This window comes from Mesoplodon bidens, assembly GCF_964165515.1.
Source record: "Mesoplodon bidens genome assembly, chromosome: X".
NCBI lineage: Eukaryota > Metazoa > Chordata > Mammalia > Artiodactyla > Ziphiidae > Mesoplodon > Mesoplodon bidens.
In genome coordinates, this window is record NC_138163.1 from 29,381,761 (window position 1) to 29,398,306 (window position 16,546).

At 43.4% G+C, this 16,546-nt stretch overlaps 1 protein-coding gene across 2 annotated transcripts in view; it reads right to left on the minus strand.

The window, feature by feature from the left end:
• Positions 1-683: 683 nt before the first annotated feature.
• Positions 684-16,546, minus strand: part of OCRL (OCRL inositol polyphosphate-5-phosphatase) — a 56,253-nt gene continuing 40,390 nt past the window's right edge. Inside the window, exons 18-23 of one of the 2 annotated variants that reach the window (XM_081221737.1) lie at positions 9,173-9,196; positions 5,935-6,051; positions 4,922-5,006; positions 4,204-4,331; positions 3,335-3,446; positions 684-3,120 (exon numbers count right to left, since the gene is read on the minus strand). In XM_081221737.1, coding sequence (XP_081077863.1) covers positions 2,996-3,120; positions 3,335-3,446; positions 4,204-4,331; positions 4,922-5,006; positions 5,935-6,051; positions 9,173-9,196 — 591 coding nt within the window. In that variant the 3' untranslated portion in view covers positions 684-2,995. The remainder of the gene's footprint in view (positions 3,121-3,334; positions 3,447-4,203; positions 4,332-4,921; positions 5,007-5,934; positions 6,052-9,172; positions 9,197-16,546) is intronic. The other variant, XM_081221738.1, reaches the window with a different exon arrangement.

Consider the following 16,546-nt stretch of genomic DNA (forward strand, 5'->3'; position numbering starts at 1 on the left):
GCTGACAAGCAGCCTCCAGCTGAGGCCTCTTCAGTCTCGAAGGGAAAGGAATCAGAACGCCTAAATCAATACTAGAGATCGGCGGCGGCAGGGGAATAAGCACCATGCTCCAATTAGGGATCTCCTCTTAAAGTCTCAGAGTTCAGATTAGAGCCAAAAAAGAAAAAGCACAATTAAATTTATGGACTTTGTCACCCCAAGAGGTAATATAAGTTCAAAACTGATTTTTCAAAAGTTGCAAAGTGAATTACATGAAAACAGGCTCTTTGGGAGGCATGTCTACACTACTGAGGCTGTTGCCAAGGCCAACTGGGTTCTCCCAAAATGTGGACAGTGAAGTTTGTCAGATTTCTGGGGCTGGCGCGATCATGGATCTGACCCAGTGTGACATTTATGGGCATTAAGAATCAACATCTTTTCTCCTAACAGTGTTATTTTGTTGCCTGAATCCCCAGGGTCAAAACAAGAATCCTTGGCTGGCCTCTGAAAGCACTGTGACTGCTTTATTAACCTCTGAAAATATGTGGCTTCTTCTCCTCTCCAAGGGCAAATATACTGAGAATTCTTACGATATTTCCCTGTAAGACAGGAAATGACAGTCCAGGCGTAGTGGTGGGGACTGCAGCAGTCAAGTGGGACCCAGTGACATAAGCCTCCCTCCTCAGTTCTTCCTAAGATCACACTTTGGTTTTTCACACAACATATATTTATTCAGAAAAAAAATTTGCAATAAATTATAATAAAAAAGATGACATGAAATACAGAATCCCACTAGCAGCTTTGCCTAGTGACTAAGACATTTGGGGGAAATACAACAAACAATTACAGAATAAGAATCAGGTAACAGTGAAAGGGAGACTAATAGCAACATCACCACGTGGGGTTGAAACTGCTTCTTCCCTAAAACGATAGATGCAGAGTCCTTCCCTACCAGCTGGATCTAAACTCCTTACTTCAGAGGCACTAGGGAATAGTACATGAGAGGTACTCAGGAATTAGAGGGAAGCAGATTTCTTATGTCTGCTCCATTTCTTGTCCCCCCTCCCTAGAGATTGTCTAAAACCCTCAACCCTGTGTACATCCCAGGACCAGAGCTGGAAGGAAGGTTGAGGCAGTAAAGCAACTGAGTGCATCCGCCTTCTGGAGGGTGAGCCGGATGCTGCACACAGCCCCACTAACCACATCCCTGACCACCTGAAGGCCCCAGGTGGCAGTAGACTGGGAAATGTGTCTAGGACAGGCATTTCCCTTTGTGTTACGGCCTCGCCCCAGCTTCTATCATCTGCCTCTCCAGCGATCCCTTTCTGGACTAGTGGAGATGACAACTGTTCTGCTCAGCCTGCCATTAACTCAGTTCAACGCCCAGCCCCTGGCCTAACAGATCTGCAGCTATTTGGCAACCAATAACTTGACTACTACTTCTGTAATTCCCAATCAGGAGAGGCTTTAGCCAGAATATCACAGGATACATACCTTTTCTTCCCCCAAAGGACTCAACGCATAAGAGATGGGGGAATTGGAGAACCACTCATGGCGGTGCTTCCACAGCTCTCTCCTTTGATGCTCTAGAAGAGTCAATGCCCAAGACCACACACAGAGCCTATACATGAGGCTCCTGGGATTTCATGTGAACATGTGACAATGAGTCAACTCAGGGTGGTTTTAATGAAAGAAAACCAGGAGGAAGCTAACTGCATCAGGCAGTTTTGCAGTCAGTGGCTGGTGGCTGGTTTGCCAACCAACATAGATTAATTTTTTTTAAAAAAAGGGCTGCCCCGCAGGAGCTTGAGTAAATGACAAGCTCAGAGGGTTGTCTTGGGCAGGAGAGAAGGTGCCTGGTTCATCCTACTGCACAGTCTCTTTTACACAGCACTGGAGAAGGTGACTGGGAGCTAAGGGCAGCTGACTGTAGAGCCCAGAGTCAGTCCTGATGAGGGAGTGGGTGACATCTGCCCCTGGTACTTCAGAAGACCGGAGAGGGGGGTTCTAAGGGTTATCCTCAATGCCCCTGCTGGGGGAAGGAGCAGATTCTACAGAGAGGCCCACTTGAGGTGCAGCCTCCCTTTTTGACTGTGGTACAAGTGTTGCTCTGGAGGTGGATTTCTAAGTGGGGGATGGTTCTCAGGATTGGTTCTCATGTAAAATTTGAATAAGAACCAAAATGGATGGTGGGAAGCAGGACCTGTTGAGCATGAATATTCTCACTCTTGAAACACTCAAAGTGCTTTCACTCTGACTGTGATTCTCTCACATCAATGAGATGTCATCTCTAAATAACAGTCCCTAACATTCTGCTACTAAGTGTGGTCTGAGACAAGAGAATATGGTTCCACCCATTGCAGATCCATAATAGGCCAATGTTAGAGAAATGTACAGATGCCATTGTAGTAGAGATGCACAAATGCATGTAACAACCACATGGAGATGGTTAACTCACTTTTGGAGACACCCAAGGAGTCACTAGCTTCACCCAGACTTCTTTTGACATGATGGTATTAGCAGAGTAGAGAGCAAAGGGGTGATACGGGGAAGGGGTGGGGCCAAAGTGCTTTACACGAAGGACTACAGACAAGTCTGAGCTACAGCAAGTAGTGCTTGTAGGCCTAGAAGGGGAACATCTCAGAGTTTAGGCCTCGGGTGCTAAGGACAATCATGACAGCTGGGCAGGAGGACAACAAACACATCCCCAGGTAAAGGAGTGTAAATACAGATTTCTTTGCCTTACAAAGAGAGAACAGAAAAACACCAAAATATGGTAACTTTGGCTTGGCAATATAAGTCTAAAAGTATCTTGCTGCGTAGGATATGGTAAGGGAGGGATTAGGAAACTCGCTTCCTTTCACACTAGAAACAGAACTTTTTCATGCCAACAGCCTCAAAATTCTGCAACAGACCCTTCCTGTGGCATATCTTTTCAAATCATTCTGAAATACTTGGTGCCCAAGATCTTCTGCCTCTAGAATCTTGGAGAGTTGTAAGAGGAAAAGGCTTATTATTAGTCTTCATCACTCCCAAGCAGAAAACTCAGAAGGAACTGGGTAGCACGCTGGCGGTCACTTGGAGTCTGTCTTGCCATAAGGTTGGGTGGAGGCCTTAGGAGGAGACTAGTGAAGAGAGTAGCTAGAGGGCGAGAGAAAGAAAAGGGGAAAACCCTCGGTCAGACACAACCTAAGCGAAGCCTCAGGGATGGGGGGCTGGGGGGCCAGGGGATGAGGGCAGTGGGAGGAAGTGACTGCTGCGGGCCTGGACACTAGGGAGGGAATACACGTGTGCACCGTACACGGGCCGTCCTGACCAACGCCCCCGTGTGGCCGTTCTCGGGAAGTGCTCTTACCGATCATGTTGGCGCTGACGTTGTTGTACTCAGTGAATTTTAACAGTTCTCGAAGGAATGCCATCAAGTAACGAAAAACATTTCTATGGCATCCTGGAAGCTGGGAAATCACCTGTTTTTTTTTAAAAAAGGGGATGGGCAGTGAGGATAACAGGTGGAGGAAGGGAGTAAGAAGAGCTCACAGCTGCCATAAAAGTAGTTTATAATCCAACCCTTACAGGACTCCTCCTTTATTTACTCATGACCAATACAGTACCTGTCAAATGATAACTCCTGAGGCAGAATGCTCATCCTGTTTGGCCCCTGTCCACTCAATGAGCAGGTCACGCAGTTATCACACATTCGCATGCACGCCCTGCCTCAGGAGCAGACGGGTGTTAGCCTGGTCTTTTCCCATCTCCCTAGGCAGGTGGCTGTGGTTTTCTCTGCAATGCCATTTAGCATGGGTGGCAGCACTTCCCGATACTCACTAGTCTGATTCAGAGGTATTCTCAGCTATTGTGCATCAAAATCATTTCAAGATTAAAAACAAACACCAAGAAGACAAAAAGAAAGGCTCACGAGTGTCACCCACCCTTCCTGGTCATGTCATCCAGAATCCCATGTACGATCTGTTTCACTAATCTTACCCCAGAGTAGAGGTATCCACCCTACTCAACAGGTCAACTGGAAAAGGGTGGCAAATATAATAGGAAATAACACAACCTAAAATTTAAGGGTCCCAACTCTCAATGCTGGTGCCCTGCCATGAACAACAGAACCAGACCCATCCTATCACACAGCTGGCTGCCCAGCTGGTTTGGTAAAAATCAATGATTTCTCTGTGGGGGAACATGCTTCAAACACATTCTCAGAGCAATAAAATTCACCTGTCGGCAGATCCGGGGATCCTGAGCAGAGTCAAGGCATCGCTGATAGAGCTCATAACAGATGACAGGCTCTGGCAGGGCTTCCAGGAAAATGAGCAGCGCCTCAGCCACTGAGTGATTACTGCCAGCTGGATTGACTCCCGTCAAGGGAAAGAGGCCCCAAGGAAAAGGCCACACTTAGACCCGATTTTCTCCCTTCCTCAAGCTCCCTCAGGGATGGTTTCCTTCCTCATATTCAGAGCACCCTGATCCTAATTGGGGTTTCATATTTTATTGGTCCACGTATGCTGCAGCTGAGTTGTTACAGAATTGATCAAAGACTCTTGGGAGGTTTGGCCCAACTTGAAAGTCAAGGGAATGTGGCCTGCAGAATGACAGTTCACACTGGAAGCTAGTCACCAATGTTTCCTATCCTCCTCCCTGTCCTGGTGACAGGAGTGATCATTGGCTTAAAGCAGAAAAGCACCATGGCTGTGGGTCCTATGTCCCATGCCAATTAAAAGTCGTCATTATCTAACCCTTGATTCCTTTTTGTAAGAGTCTGATAAGGAGAGAGGTCGAAAGTTCCTGAGAGGAATTAAGTGTATAGTCAATGATTACCTTATAATAAAAGACAGCTACAAAGAAAATAAAGATGGAAAGAAAATCAAATGTAGGTGGGAAGGAGAATTTGGGCAAGTACACATCCAGCTTCCTAAGCCTTTGTCGAAAAGGATACGGATTGTCTTGGGAATGCTGGTATCCAGACAATCAATGATCTGCTGTAACTCCTCCTGCATTCCAGGGGTTTGGAACAGGTCCTCCTACCAAAGAGGTCACAATGAATGGAACACGGCAAAATGATCAGCACTAAGGTTCTGATGATCACCCAGGCATCAGGAGAGCAGCAGGAAGCAAAGGGCAGGGTGAGGTGCATATTCGTGCTTAGGAACACGAATATGTTCCTAATATATAGAAGGTGTGACAATGGCCCCTTTTCCCTTTATCATCTCTATAATCCGTCTGAAATTTTATTTCAAACTAGAAAATTATCTTCAAAGGTTTCAGCCTGCACCTGATATGGCAGGGGACTAGAGGACTCCATGGGGAGACCAGGTGTTCCCACTTCTAGCCTCCTGACAAGTAGAAGGCAGAGTCCAAACATGGAACCACATTCAAATACTGATACACGGAATGCTAGGGCAGGAGTAAAAGGGCATGTCCATACCAAACCTTGCCTTCAAGTTCTTCACTTTTCCATAGGTAAGACAACATTATCTTTCAATTTGGTCCCAAGAAAGTTTTCTTTTTTGGAAGAATGTGTTAGGGGTGGCAGGTATTTTAGATAGGATTGAAAAGTGAGGACCAAATTAAAGAAATGGGCTTGAAGTTTGCTTTGGACTTTGAAATCTGCAATGCTTCCATGACAGCTAAAGCAGGCGTTACAGATTCAGGTGCTCAGCAGTCCAGGGGAAAGCATGTGTAGCCAGGAGACAGGGGAGGAGTTCGGCCCTGCTCCGCCATTACTCTTATGCCGTGGTCTTAGGTAAATCAGCTTGCTTGCATGCTTCGGCTCTCACATCTGTAAACGGGGATACTTCCATCTGCCCAGGCAATGTGATATGACAGTGCTGCTCTGCAGAGATGGCTTGGGAAAGTTAAAAGCACTGTATATACTGACGTGAGGTATTATCATTTCCCACTGGACTCACACACCTTCCAAAGTTGCAGGGCAGGCCCACTCTCACTCACCTGGTGACAGGCGTGTCTGAATAAGTGATCTACCAGGAGCCAGATCTCCTTGGGGACCTTAAGAGGTTTCTCACTGGCACCTTCATCCAACGGAACCATCTGCAGCAGGGATTTCTCCTAATAGATAAAAAGGGGTGAGAATCAAAAGGGTCTCAATGAAAACTTCTATGTGTAACAATCTCCCTCAAATTCTGCTTATGTGGGTATAATCTGATCTTCACCTCTTAAGACTTTTCATTTTTTCTCACTGGGACACTCCTGGTCAGAAGGCACTCGATACGGATTCCCACAGTTAAATGATCTCCTTTTCTAGATGCTTCACTTAACCGTTAAGCATTCCACTTGGGTTTATTATGTTTATCACGTGGGTGCATTGTGTGCTGTAAATCCTTTCAAGGGTGACACTGAGAACCAGCAATACAGTCACGGTAGAGCCCACACACCACCGGAGACTCATGGACCATTAAATTACAATTGTCAATAGAGCACTTTGAGAGAGCGGCATCTACTTAGGTTTTTGTTGACTTTTTTTGGTGGTGGTGGTGACTTTTAACTTATTCTTCTTTCAGGTCTTACCACAAATATCAGAGCTTGCATTGCTGATTTAAATGATATTCTCTGGTCCTCAGGAATGAAAGACAATTCACATTAGACCTACCTACATGAATATTTCACGCTTGATAGAAGGTCTAATCTTAAGGCACTAAAACTCAAAGTCTTAAGATCCAAAAATAGTAAACTGAATACAGCATACCAAGAGCCAGAAATACCACGAAAAGTCTAGGCTCTGAGTCCAGAAGTTATTCTTTACAGTAATATCTCAGCAAAGAATTCTTGGGGCTTTGACTCCTTTCACCTAACTTTCTACTCTATGTTAGATTCTCCTGAAAGAATCTCAGAGGAAAAATCAGAAGTGACATAAATTAGATCAGTAACTAAATCTGAACTTGAAAATGGGGAATAAATTCAATTATCTTATGTTTATGTAGTCAAATATAAATTATACCAAAAAGATATCTGAAATAGCTTAAAAGGCATCTGAAGGCAGCCTTCATAAAAAATCTAGTGGAGAAAATAGTGACCAATTTTTGGCATCTTTCCCCTCCTACACCTCCGGCTTAAGGTCATATATATGTTCAAATTTAGGAAATGCTGTAAATTTGATCCACAACCCTTATTTAGCCGTGTCACTTTAAGGGAAAGAAGAGAAGCATTTCATTACTTCCAGATAGTGTGTACACTAGAACAGAGCAGAGGGTTCTTCTTGACGTTCTATTCTTCAATAAGCACTGGTGACCTTTTAAAGCCACTGTGCACCTTTCTAAGGGAATAAGGAAGAGAGGCAGCATGACAGTTGGTTATCATTTAAAATCTATCTTCTTCACATTTGTTTTGCTTCCTTTCTTTCTTTCCCTGGGAATCTATCACTTGATATTCACATTTCCTATACTTGCCAGACCTTCTATAAGTGGCTCACCCACTAACTTCTTTCCAGTTGCAAGTATTAAATCCAGGCATCCAGATGATATATGAGCCAAAACACTGTCCATAATGCACTCTGCTCACTTTCTGGACCAAGTGCAACACAGGTACAGATTCCTTAGCAGACACCTTCAAACTTACCACATATAAATTATTCAGCACTGATTCATGTACTTTTTAAAAAATCTGACATCCAATTAGCACTCTTCCTGTACTAAGGCATTAAGGCAACACAAGGCACTGTTCAAGATGAAAAGACACATGGCCTGCTATTAACAGGGAAGGGCTGGGAAGCAGAGCCGTCTCAATCCTTAGTGGTTTCAAAAGGTTAATAAAATGCCAGTAGGTTATATACACCATCTACTATCCATTTTCAAATTCATGTGTGATAATATGAAATGTCATACTTGTATCTCTGAAGTCTAGAGAAAGATTATGCACAAGAAACAATACTTTTTAAAAAGTCCACAAATTATCCTGAACTCTAATTTTCAAAGGGAAACCAGGCATGCTTTGTCTTCTTCTTTCAATGGGACACATTTAGTGCCTGATAAGCTCACACTCTGTAACGTTAGTGCTATTAACTGAAGCACAAAAACAGTACACCATCTCCACCAACAAACTGCATTAAACTCCACCAAATGGGGAGGTCACGTTAGATACTGTGTGAAAGTACTTTAAGAATGTTTTTCAAGGGCTTCCCTGGTGGCACAATGGTTGAGAATCTGCCTGCTAGTGCAGGGGACACGGGTTCGAGCCCTGGTCTGGGAAGATCCCACATGCCATGGAGCAACTGGTCCCGTGAGCCACAACTACTGAGCCTGCACATCTGGAGCCTGTGCTCCGCAACAGGAGAGGCCTGTGCATCGCTATGAAGGGTGGCCCCCGCTTGCCACAACTAGAGAAAGCCCTTGCACAGAAACGAAGACCCAACACAGCCAAAAATAAAAATAAATAAATTAAAAGAAGGTTCAACATTAAAAAAAAAAGAATGTTTTTCAAGCCCATGTTTCTCTACCGGATGGCCCTGTGTGGAGCCAGGCACACTCCAGCTTGAAGATGGAGAGGTGGCAAAGCACCGCAGAAGGAGCGTTCGCTCGGTTCCTTCACTGGGTATCCAGAAGACCCAGGTTCTAGTTCCCTTTGCCCCATACCCCTGATGTCAGGAGCAGTATAACTTCAGCGAGGTTTTTAACCTTCTTGGGCCTTGGTTGTCTATTAGAATGGAAAAGACACCTTACCCTGTCTGAAGGCAGGGAGCTCTACCAGATGATCCTTTATGATCTCATTCAGCTGTAGGATTCTAGTCTATGATCTATTTCTTGATTGTACCTGTGTATTCTTTCAGTAATTAATCACTATTATCACTTCCCCCAAATCACTCTTAATGCAACAGAAATTCACTTCTGCTTTTACTATCATCAGAAATGGAAAATGGCAAACGGTACCCTCCTCCATCTCACAAGCTTTCACATACATCAAGACAGCTCTTTAGTTACTTCTTATTTCAAAAATACAAATCTGGAACCTTGAGTCCTATTGCTTTTATGTACTGGGTCTCAATGACTTGACTGGTGCAGTAAAATAAATCTTTCATGTACTTCAGACACACTTAAAGACAGCTAGCAGGACTTTGGGGGATTCTCATGGAGTCAGAGGTGTCTGATATGGGAAAGCCTCGGGATAAATTCCAGGGACCATGGCTAAATGTTAATCAAGCACAGGGAAACACATAACCGCCAATGGATTGCATTACCTTTTCTAGGAAGCTGTCTTCTTCCTGAGAGCAGAGCAGGAAAAGAAAGTCATTGACAGATAGAAAATGATTAGAATTAATTTACAGAATTAGAAACAGATCAGTATTATTAGAATGCACTACCTCACTAGATACATACACTTTAAACAGCTTTAAATTCTTCAAAAAATCATGATTGAAAATGGAACACATTCTCATATGCAAAGTTCTCTATCATGCATATTCAAATTTTGTGCAGTATACTGAGTCTATCGCTCAAGAAACATACATGTCCAGTCCTAGACTTTTGTGTCCTTTGGCAGCTGCCAGCTGAGCCAGCCAGACACCCACTGATATTTCCTTTTCCCGTGCTGCCTGGAGGTAGGCCCTGCCGCTGCGCTGTGTGGCACCTCGCTCACCCTGACGCCACTTCAGTGGAAGAATTTGGCTGTGAGCCCGACAGTGGCCATTCAGGAGATGGTAAGCTTCTCTCCTCTCCACTGCCATGCCTCTCACCCTAGCTAGCCTCCCAAGCAGTATCTCACACTCCTTTCCATCACCCAGTACCGTCTCCCCTCCTCAAGGGCCCCTAGAGTCCTCAAATATGGAAGTCCCTCTGAAATGCAAATTCATTTCATTTCAGACCTTTGTGGACCGACCACAAGATCCATCATTATCCCCTACTGTGTTTTCCTATAGAGTATAAGAGAAAAAAGAGAAGCAGGGGAGAGGGAAGAAGGTACCTTTTTAATCGCCTCTGTCTTTTGTGCTATTATTACAATGTAACAATGACAACAGTGACAGTAACTACTGCCACCACTTAGGAGGCATCTGCCATGTAGCAGTAACTGCAATGGGCTCTTATACAATGTCATTTAGTCTGCACATATGCACAAAGTAGATATTATTCCCGTTTTACAGATGAGGAAACTGAGGCTCTGGGAGATTAAATCATTTGCCCACAGTCACACTATTAGGTATTAAGTGGCAGAATCAGGATTAGAACTCAGGTCTGACTGACTCCACAGTCATTACCACTATGCTCCCTTAGATAACTCAAAAAGGATAAACTGACTGCTTCTTAGACAGAGAGGCAGGGGAAAGCTTGGAGAATGTATTCTACTCCCAGCAGGCTGAAGACAGTTGTAAGGCAGCAGGGTTAGTGGAGAGAGTACAGGCATGGGTGTCAGACAGTCCTGGGTACAAATCTTCACGCTACCTCTTATTGTTTTGTACAGACTGCAGGCAAGTTAGTAAACTTCACAGAGCCCCAGTTTCTTCATCTCTAAAACAGGGATAATAACATTTACCTCACAGGGACACGGAAGCAGTCTAAAACACGGGGGGTGTGGGGCAGTGGTGGCGCAGTATGCCAGCAGCTGGCCTGGTCTCTCAAAGCTCCCTGCACCTCCCCAGCAACTCGCAACCCCGCCATGGGCCACCAAGAACATGGATATAAATCCCACGTCTCGGTCTGAGAGTAAAAGGAAAAATCCTGATCTTACCTTCACAGATGTGCAGGAGGTTGGAGGTGGGGAAATATGTGTTCCCTGATACTCCAAGTAGTAACGCTGAATGCATTTGTCCCAAATGACTGTTATATATGCTGGGTAGGGTTTTCAGTATTATTAGGTACATTATGAATTAAACATGCTCTTGTAGGTTTACCTAGACTTTTAAATACCATATATAGAATGAAATAAAAATAATCAGAGTAACAGTGCTTTAAAAAGTACACAGTATTCATAGTATTGTAATTATAACACTTTTTAATGTGGAAGTTAATTCTGAGTGCCAAACATCTAACTTAACTAAATTTTGGAGCACAACCTTTTTTAAAATTTAGAACTACTTATTAACAAATAGAGAATCTGCTTGTCTGACAGACTTCTCTATTTTCCCTCCTATGAATATGTGCCACATGATATGATGAGTAAAGCCAGGCAAAGTTTTTATATAATAACCTGTCAAACCAAGCGCTCCAAAAGGTTTTCTTCGGGCATTGACTATCTACCAGTGCAAGGCATTGAACTAAATGTCTTTGAGGGGTGGGGGGGTATGAAAAGTGAGGCTACAGCGAGGGGAAAGACACGGTCCCTGACTCGGGCTTACAACTGAATTGGGGTAAGGATTCCCAGAATTTATGGCCTGGCATTACTGTAATTCACCAATATGAGTTCTCAATAAATGGTTAAAACAAACAAACAAACAAAAAACCAGGGGTTCAAAGGAAAGAGAGATGGCTTTCAACTGGGGCTGTCAGGGGACTTTTTCACAATGGTGATGCAACCTAACTAGCCCTTGAAAGATGCACAGGATTTTAAAGGGCAGAAATGGGGTGGGGACATTACAAGTGGGAGGAGACAGAAATAAACAAAGTTGCAGAGAAGGTAAATCACAAGGTGAGATTAGGGAAGAGTTAGTCATCTGGTTTGTGGGGAGCAGGAGGGGATAATGAGAAAAATAGTAGGAAATACATCTAAAAAGGTGTGTTGAAGTCAGACTTTGCTGGACCTTGAATGACAGGTAAAGCAATTTGGATTGTATTCAGCAGGCATGGGGGAGCCACATGCCTAACTTTAAGCAAGGAAGTGATAGGCTCCAAAGCTGTATTACAGAAAGATCAGTCCGACAGCCCTGAAGAGGGAAAATAGAAGGCTAGAGAAATAGAGGCGAAGGGAATTGTTAAAACGCTATTGACGTAGGTCAAGCAGGAGAGAGCAAGCACCTCAACTAATAATGGGAACATAATATTTTTAAAAAAATGAATGGGGGGTTTCCCTGGTGGCGCAGTGGTTGAGAGTCTGCCTGCCGATATAGGGGATGCGGGTTCGTGCCCCCGTCCGGGAAGATCCCACATGCCACAGAGCGGCTGGGCCCGTGAGCCGTGGCCGCTGAGCCTGCGCGTCCGGAGCCTGTGCTCCGCAATGGGAGAGAGCACAACAGTAAGAGACCCGCGTACCGCAAAAAAAAAAAAAAAAAAAAAAAAAAAAAAAGAATGGGGCTTCCCTGGTGGCGCAGTGGTTAAGAATCTGCCTGCCAATGCAGGAGAGACACGGGTTCGAGCCCTGGTCCGGGAAGATCCCACATGCCGCGGAGCAACTAAGCCCTCAACTAAGTTGTGTACCACAACTACTGAGCCTGCACTCTAGAGCCTGCAAGCCACAACTACTGAGCCTGTGTGCCACAACTACTGAAGCCTGCATGCCTAGGGCCTATGCTCCACAGCAAGAGAAGCCACCGCAATGAGAAGCTCGTGCACTGCAATGAAGAGTAGCCCCCTGCTCGCCGCAACTAGAGAAAGCCCTCGTGCAGCAACGAAGACCCAACACAGACAAAAATAAAATAAATACAATTAAAAATAATATAATAAAAATATTTTAAAAAATGAATGGATTCAAGAGAAAACTCTGAAATCAAAAGGACTTTTATACTGGTGGAGGGGCAGCAGATTTACGCTGAGAGTTTACTTCTCTGGCTTCAGGCATAAAGTAGGTGTAAATTATATTTATTTCAAGTCTAGGTTCAACTCTGAAAATAGAAACACCATTAGCTCCCACTAGTAAAGAGAATTCTCTTAAGGCAGTCCTAAGGGTGCTGCTAATCACTTAGTTCAGCTGACTTGCCCACTTTCTGCAAAAGGCTACGTGTTGATCACATTAAAAAAGGGAAAAACGTTCAGGAGTCCCCAGCGGGGCAACACTGGCATACTAAAAATGCACTGCAAATCATTCTTCATCCCAGCATTCACCCTTAGCGGAATTTTCCCGGTAGTAAATGCAGCTAAAATCATGTAAAAAGAGTCAGTTAGAGGCAGATTCAAATTTAAAAATAAAAAGCAGAAAACTGAATGGATACTGAAGTTCTAGAAAGGATTCGTTCATGTGAAATATAAAAAGAAACACAAACCATACACTTAACAGGATAAGAAATGGGTCGTCAGATCAGTAAGACAAAGTAAACACCTACTTGGAGAGATCACTGGGGACAAATTCATCACCAAGTTGTTATTTGTGTTATTTCAAATTTTTCATACTGTTCTCCTAATAGACATGTCCCCAAGCAAATACAGCTGGTTCCCCCACACCTCAACTTTATTCACCTCTGTATTTACAAGCCAAACCTTTAACTGGTGGGTTCAAGCCTGGCTTCCTCTCTACTAGTCCAGTCTACATGCAAACCAGAATGTTCCTCCAAATGTGTCCATTTACAGCCACATACAACTCATTAAAGACTTCCGGTGGATCTAGATGCCCTCTGGCTCCAGTATAAACTCATCTGTTGACTTCAAGACTCTCTATCCCCTGGGACTTCCCTGGAAGTCCAGTGGGTAAGACTCCACACTCCCAATGCAGGGGGCCTGTGTTCGATCCCTGGAGAGGGAATTAGATCCCGCCTGCATGCCACAACTAAGAAGCCCACATGCTGCAAGTGAAGATCCCACATGCCACAACTAAGACCCGGTGCAGCCAAAATAAATAAATAAATGAAAAATAAACAAATACTAAAAAAAAAGAGCAAAAGTGTTAATTTATAAAGAAAAAAGGGGGGCTTCCCTGGTGGCGCAGTGGTTGAGAATCTGCCTGCTAATGCAGGGGACACGGGTTCGAGCCCTGGTCTGGGAGGATCCCACATGCCGCAGAGCAACTAGGCCCGTGAGCCACAACTACTGAGCCCGCGCGTCTGGAGCCTGTGCTCTGCAACAAGAGAGGCCGCCATAGTGAGAAGCCTGCGCACTGCGATGAAGAGTGGCCCCCGCTTGCCACAACTAGAGAAAGCCCTCGCACAGAAACGAAGACGCAACACAGCAAAAATAAATAAATAAATCAATAAACTCCTACCCCCAACATCTTCTTAAAAAAAAAAAGAAAAAAGGGACTTCCCTGGTGGTGCAGTGGTTAAGAATCCACCTGCCAACGCAGGGGACACGGGTTCGATCCCTGGTCCAGGAAGGTACCATATGCCACGGAGCAACTAAGCCCATGTGCCACAACTACAGAGCCTGTGCTCTAAAGCTCGCGAGCCACAACTACTGAACCTGCGTGCCACAACTACTGAAGCCTGCGCACCCTACGGCCCGCGCGCCTCAACTGAGTCCGTGCACCGTAACTACTGAAGCCCACACGCCTAGAGCCCGTGCTCCACAAGAGAAGCCACTGCAGTGAGAAGCCCGTGCACAGCCAAGAAGAGTAGCCCCTGCTCACCATAACTAGAGAAAGCCCATGTGCAGCAACGAAGACCCAATGCAGCCAAAAATAAAATATAATAAGTTTAAAAAATAACATAAAGCAGAGTAATAACATATGTAAATATTAAAAAAAGACTCTCTATCCACTGCTCCCACCCTACTTAGCCAGCTTCACACACCAAAACAGGCTGAATCTGAGACTGATTTTCACAGAGATTAGCTGGTCAATCAATAAGCTTTTATAGCATATAAGGGCTTGAGTAAACAGCACAGGAAAGGAATCTATTGTTGATACAAATTACAAGCTCCACAATTCTCATTCTAAGTGACTTTCCAAAATATTGACTTACTAAACACACTGGACATGAGCCAATAAAGGTAGTTAATGTTTAGATTATCTGTAACCAAACTCCCTACTAACCTCGATTTAGAATTTAGCCATATTGTACATACAAGTAAACTTTCTTAAACTATAAGAACCCATATAAACTCCATAGTAGTTTGCATCCAATGTATAATGAATAAATATTGACGATCATATGCTACTTAATATGCTAATTAATAAACCAGAAACATCTATCTTAATTCTGGAAAAGAATAAAGATAATTACAAACAGATTCTCCCCTGTTTGCCACCTGTGCTAATCCCAACAGTTCTAGTAGTGGCAAAGTCACTATCAGGAAGAATGAAAAGGACTTATGCCAGTTACTTTATTCTGCATTTGGGGGAAAGAGCATGTGGCACAAGAATCTTCGTGAAAACAGTACAGGGAGAGTCAACACAGGCACTGAACTCATTTTTGGTTTCACTCAAATTTTAGAGTAAATAATACAAAAAAGGACAACAGGTATCATTATTAATAGCCTTGTCTCATGGGATTTGAAATATCATCTTGGGTCTTGGAACAAGCATGAATAAACAAACCTAAGAAAACATTTCAGAAGGTCAAAATCAAGCCAAAACAGACTGGGAAGGTATTACAAATGGGGTACAGATAATCTTAGATTTCTTGTTTACTGCCCCACACTAATATGGATAATTTCCTCATCAATGAGATCCAGGGATTTATTAAATGCAACATGCTGTGAAAAGAATCAGAACCCTAAATCCTACAAAATAAAAGCTTTAACAGAATAAATGGTGACCACACACATACAATTTAAGAAGAACTCAGTAATTCTGTAATGAAAAATGATCCAGGTTCTATTTTTTAAAACTTTGAATCATGTGTGCACAAGAAGAAAAAAGGCTTCCTACAGAGCCATTAACTCCACTAAAGATTTTGATTACTTCCTATTCATGGTCAAATGTGGTTGAATTACTTGATAATATTTTAAATAAAATAAACATTTTTAATGCTGGTTGAGTCTCCTTCTTGTCACTTTAATTAATATGGGACAATTGCAGTAAAGGGCAGTATAATGTGTCTGCCAACTCTGACCAAATAGTTCCAGTTTATAGGAAATAAGGTGGGAGGAGGGAGTACAAAAAGACAGGTTTAAAAATTACCAAGAGGAAACAAGCAGACAAATTTAGGAAATGGCAGACCCCTGACTGGACAATTGTCCTGGACTCTTAAAAGGCAAAGTCATTAAAGAAAAAAAGGAAAGAACTGTTCTACTCTAAAAGAGACTGCAGAGACCTCACCAAATGTACTGCATGAACCCAGGTTGGATCTTGGCTTTACAAAAGCTATGAAAGAAATTATTGGGACAACTGGAGAAATCTGAATACCGAGTAGCTAGTTTTCTTAGGTGTCATAATGGCACTGTGCTGACATAGAAGTTATTCTTTTTCTTAAGAGAGGCAGGCCAAAGTGTTCACTGGTGGAGTGACACATCACCACTTAATTTCAAATGGTATAGCAAAAATAAGTATATGTCAGTATATGTGTATAAGGCATGTGGGTGTCTGTACTGTTCTTTCAATTCTTCTGCACATTTGCCATTTTCATAATAAAAGTTGGGAAAGAGAAAGCTGGGAAATGGTGTCTGGGATGGAGGCAAGGGGTAGGGAAAAGAAAGGGAGACAACTTCATTTAGAACATATTCTAAAAGGTGAAATAATACATTCAAAAGATAGCAATATGGTGGTAGAAGAAAAAATAAGTATCATGAAAAATAACAGAATGTCAGGATATGAATTTCTGAAAAAAAAATGGTTGTCTCTCAACCAGGGCTAATACACTCAGTCATGAGGGCTCTAG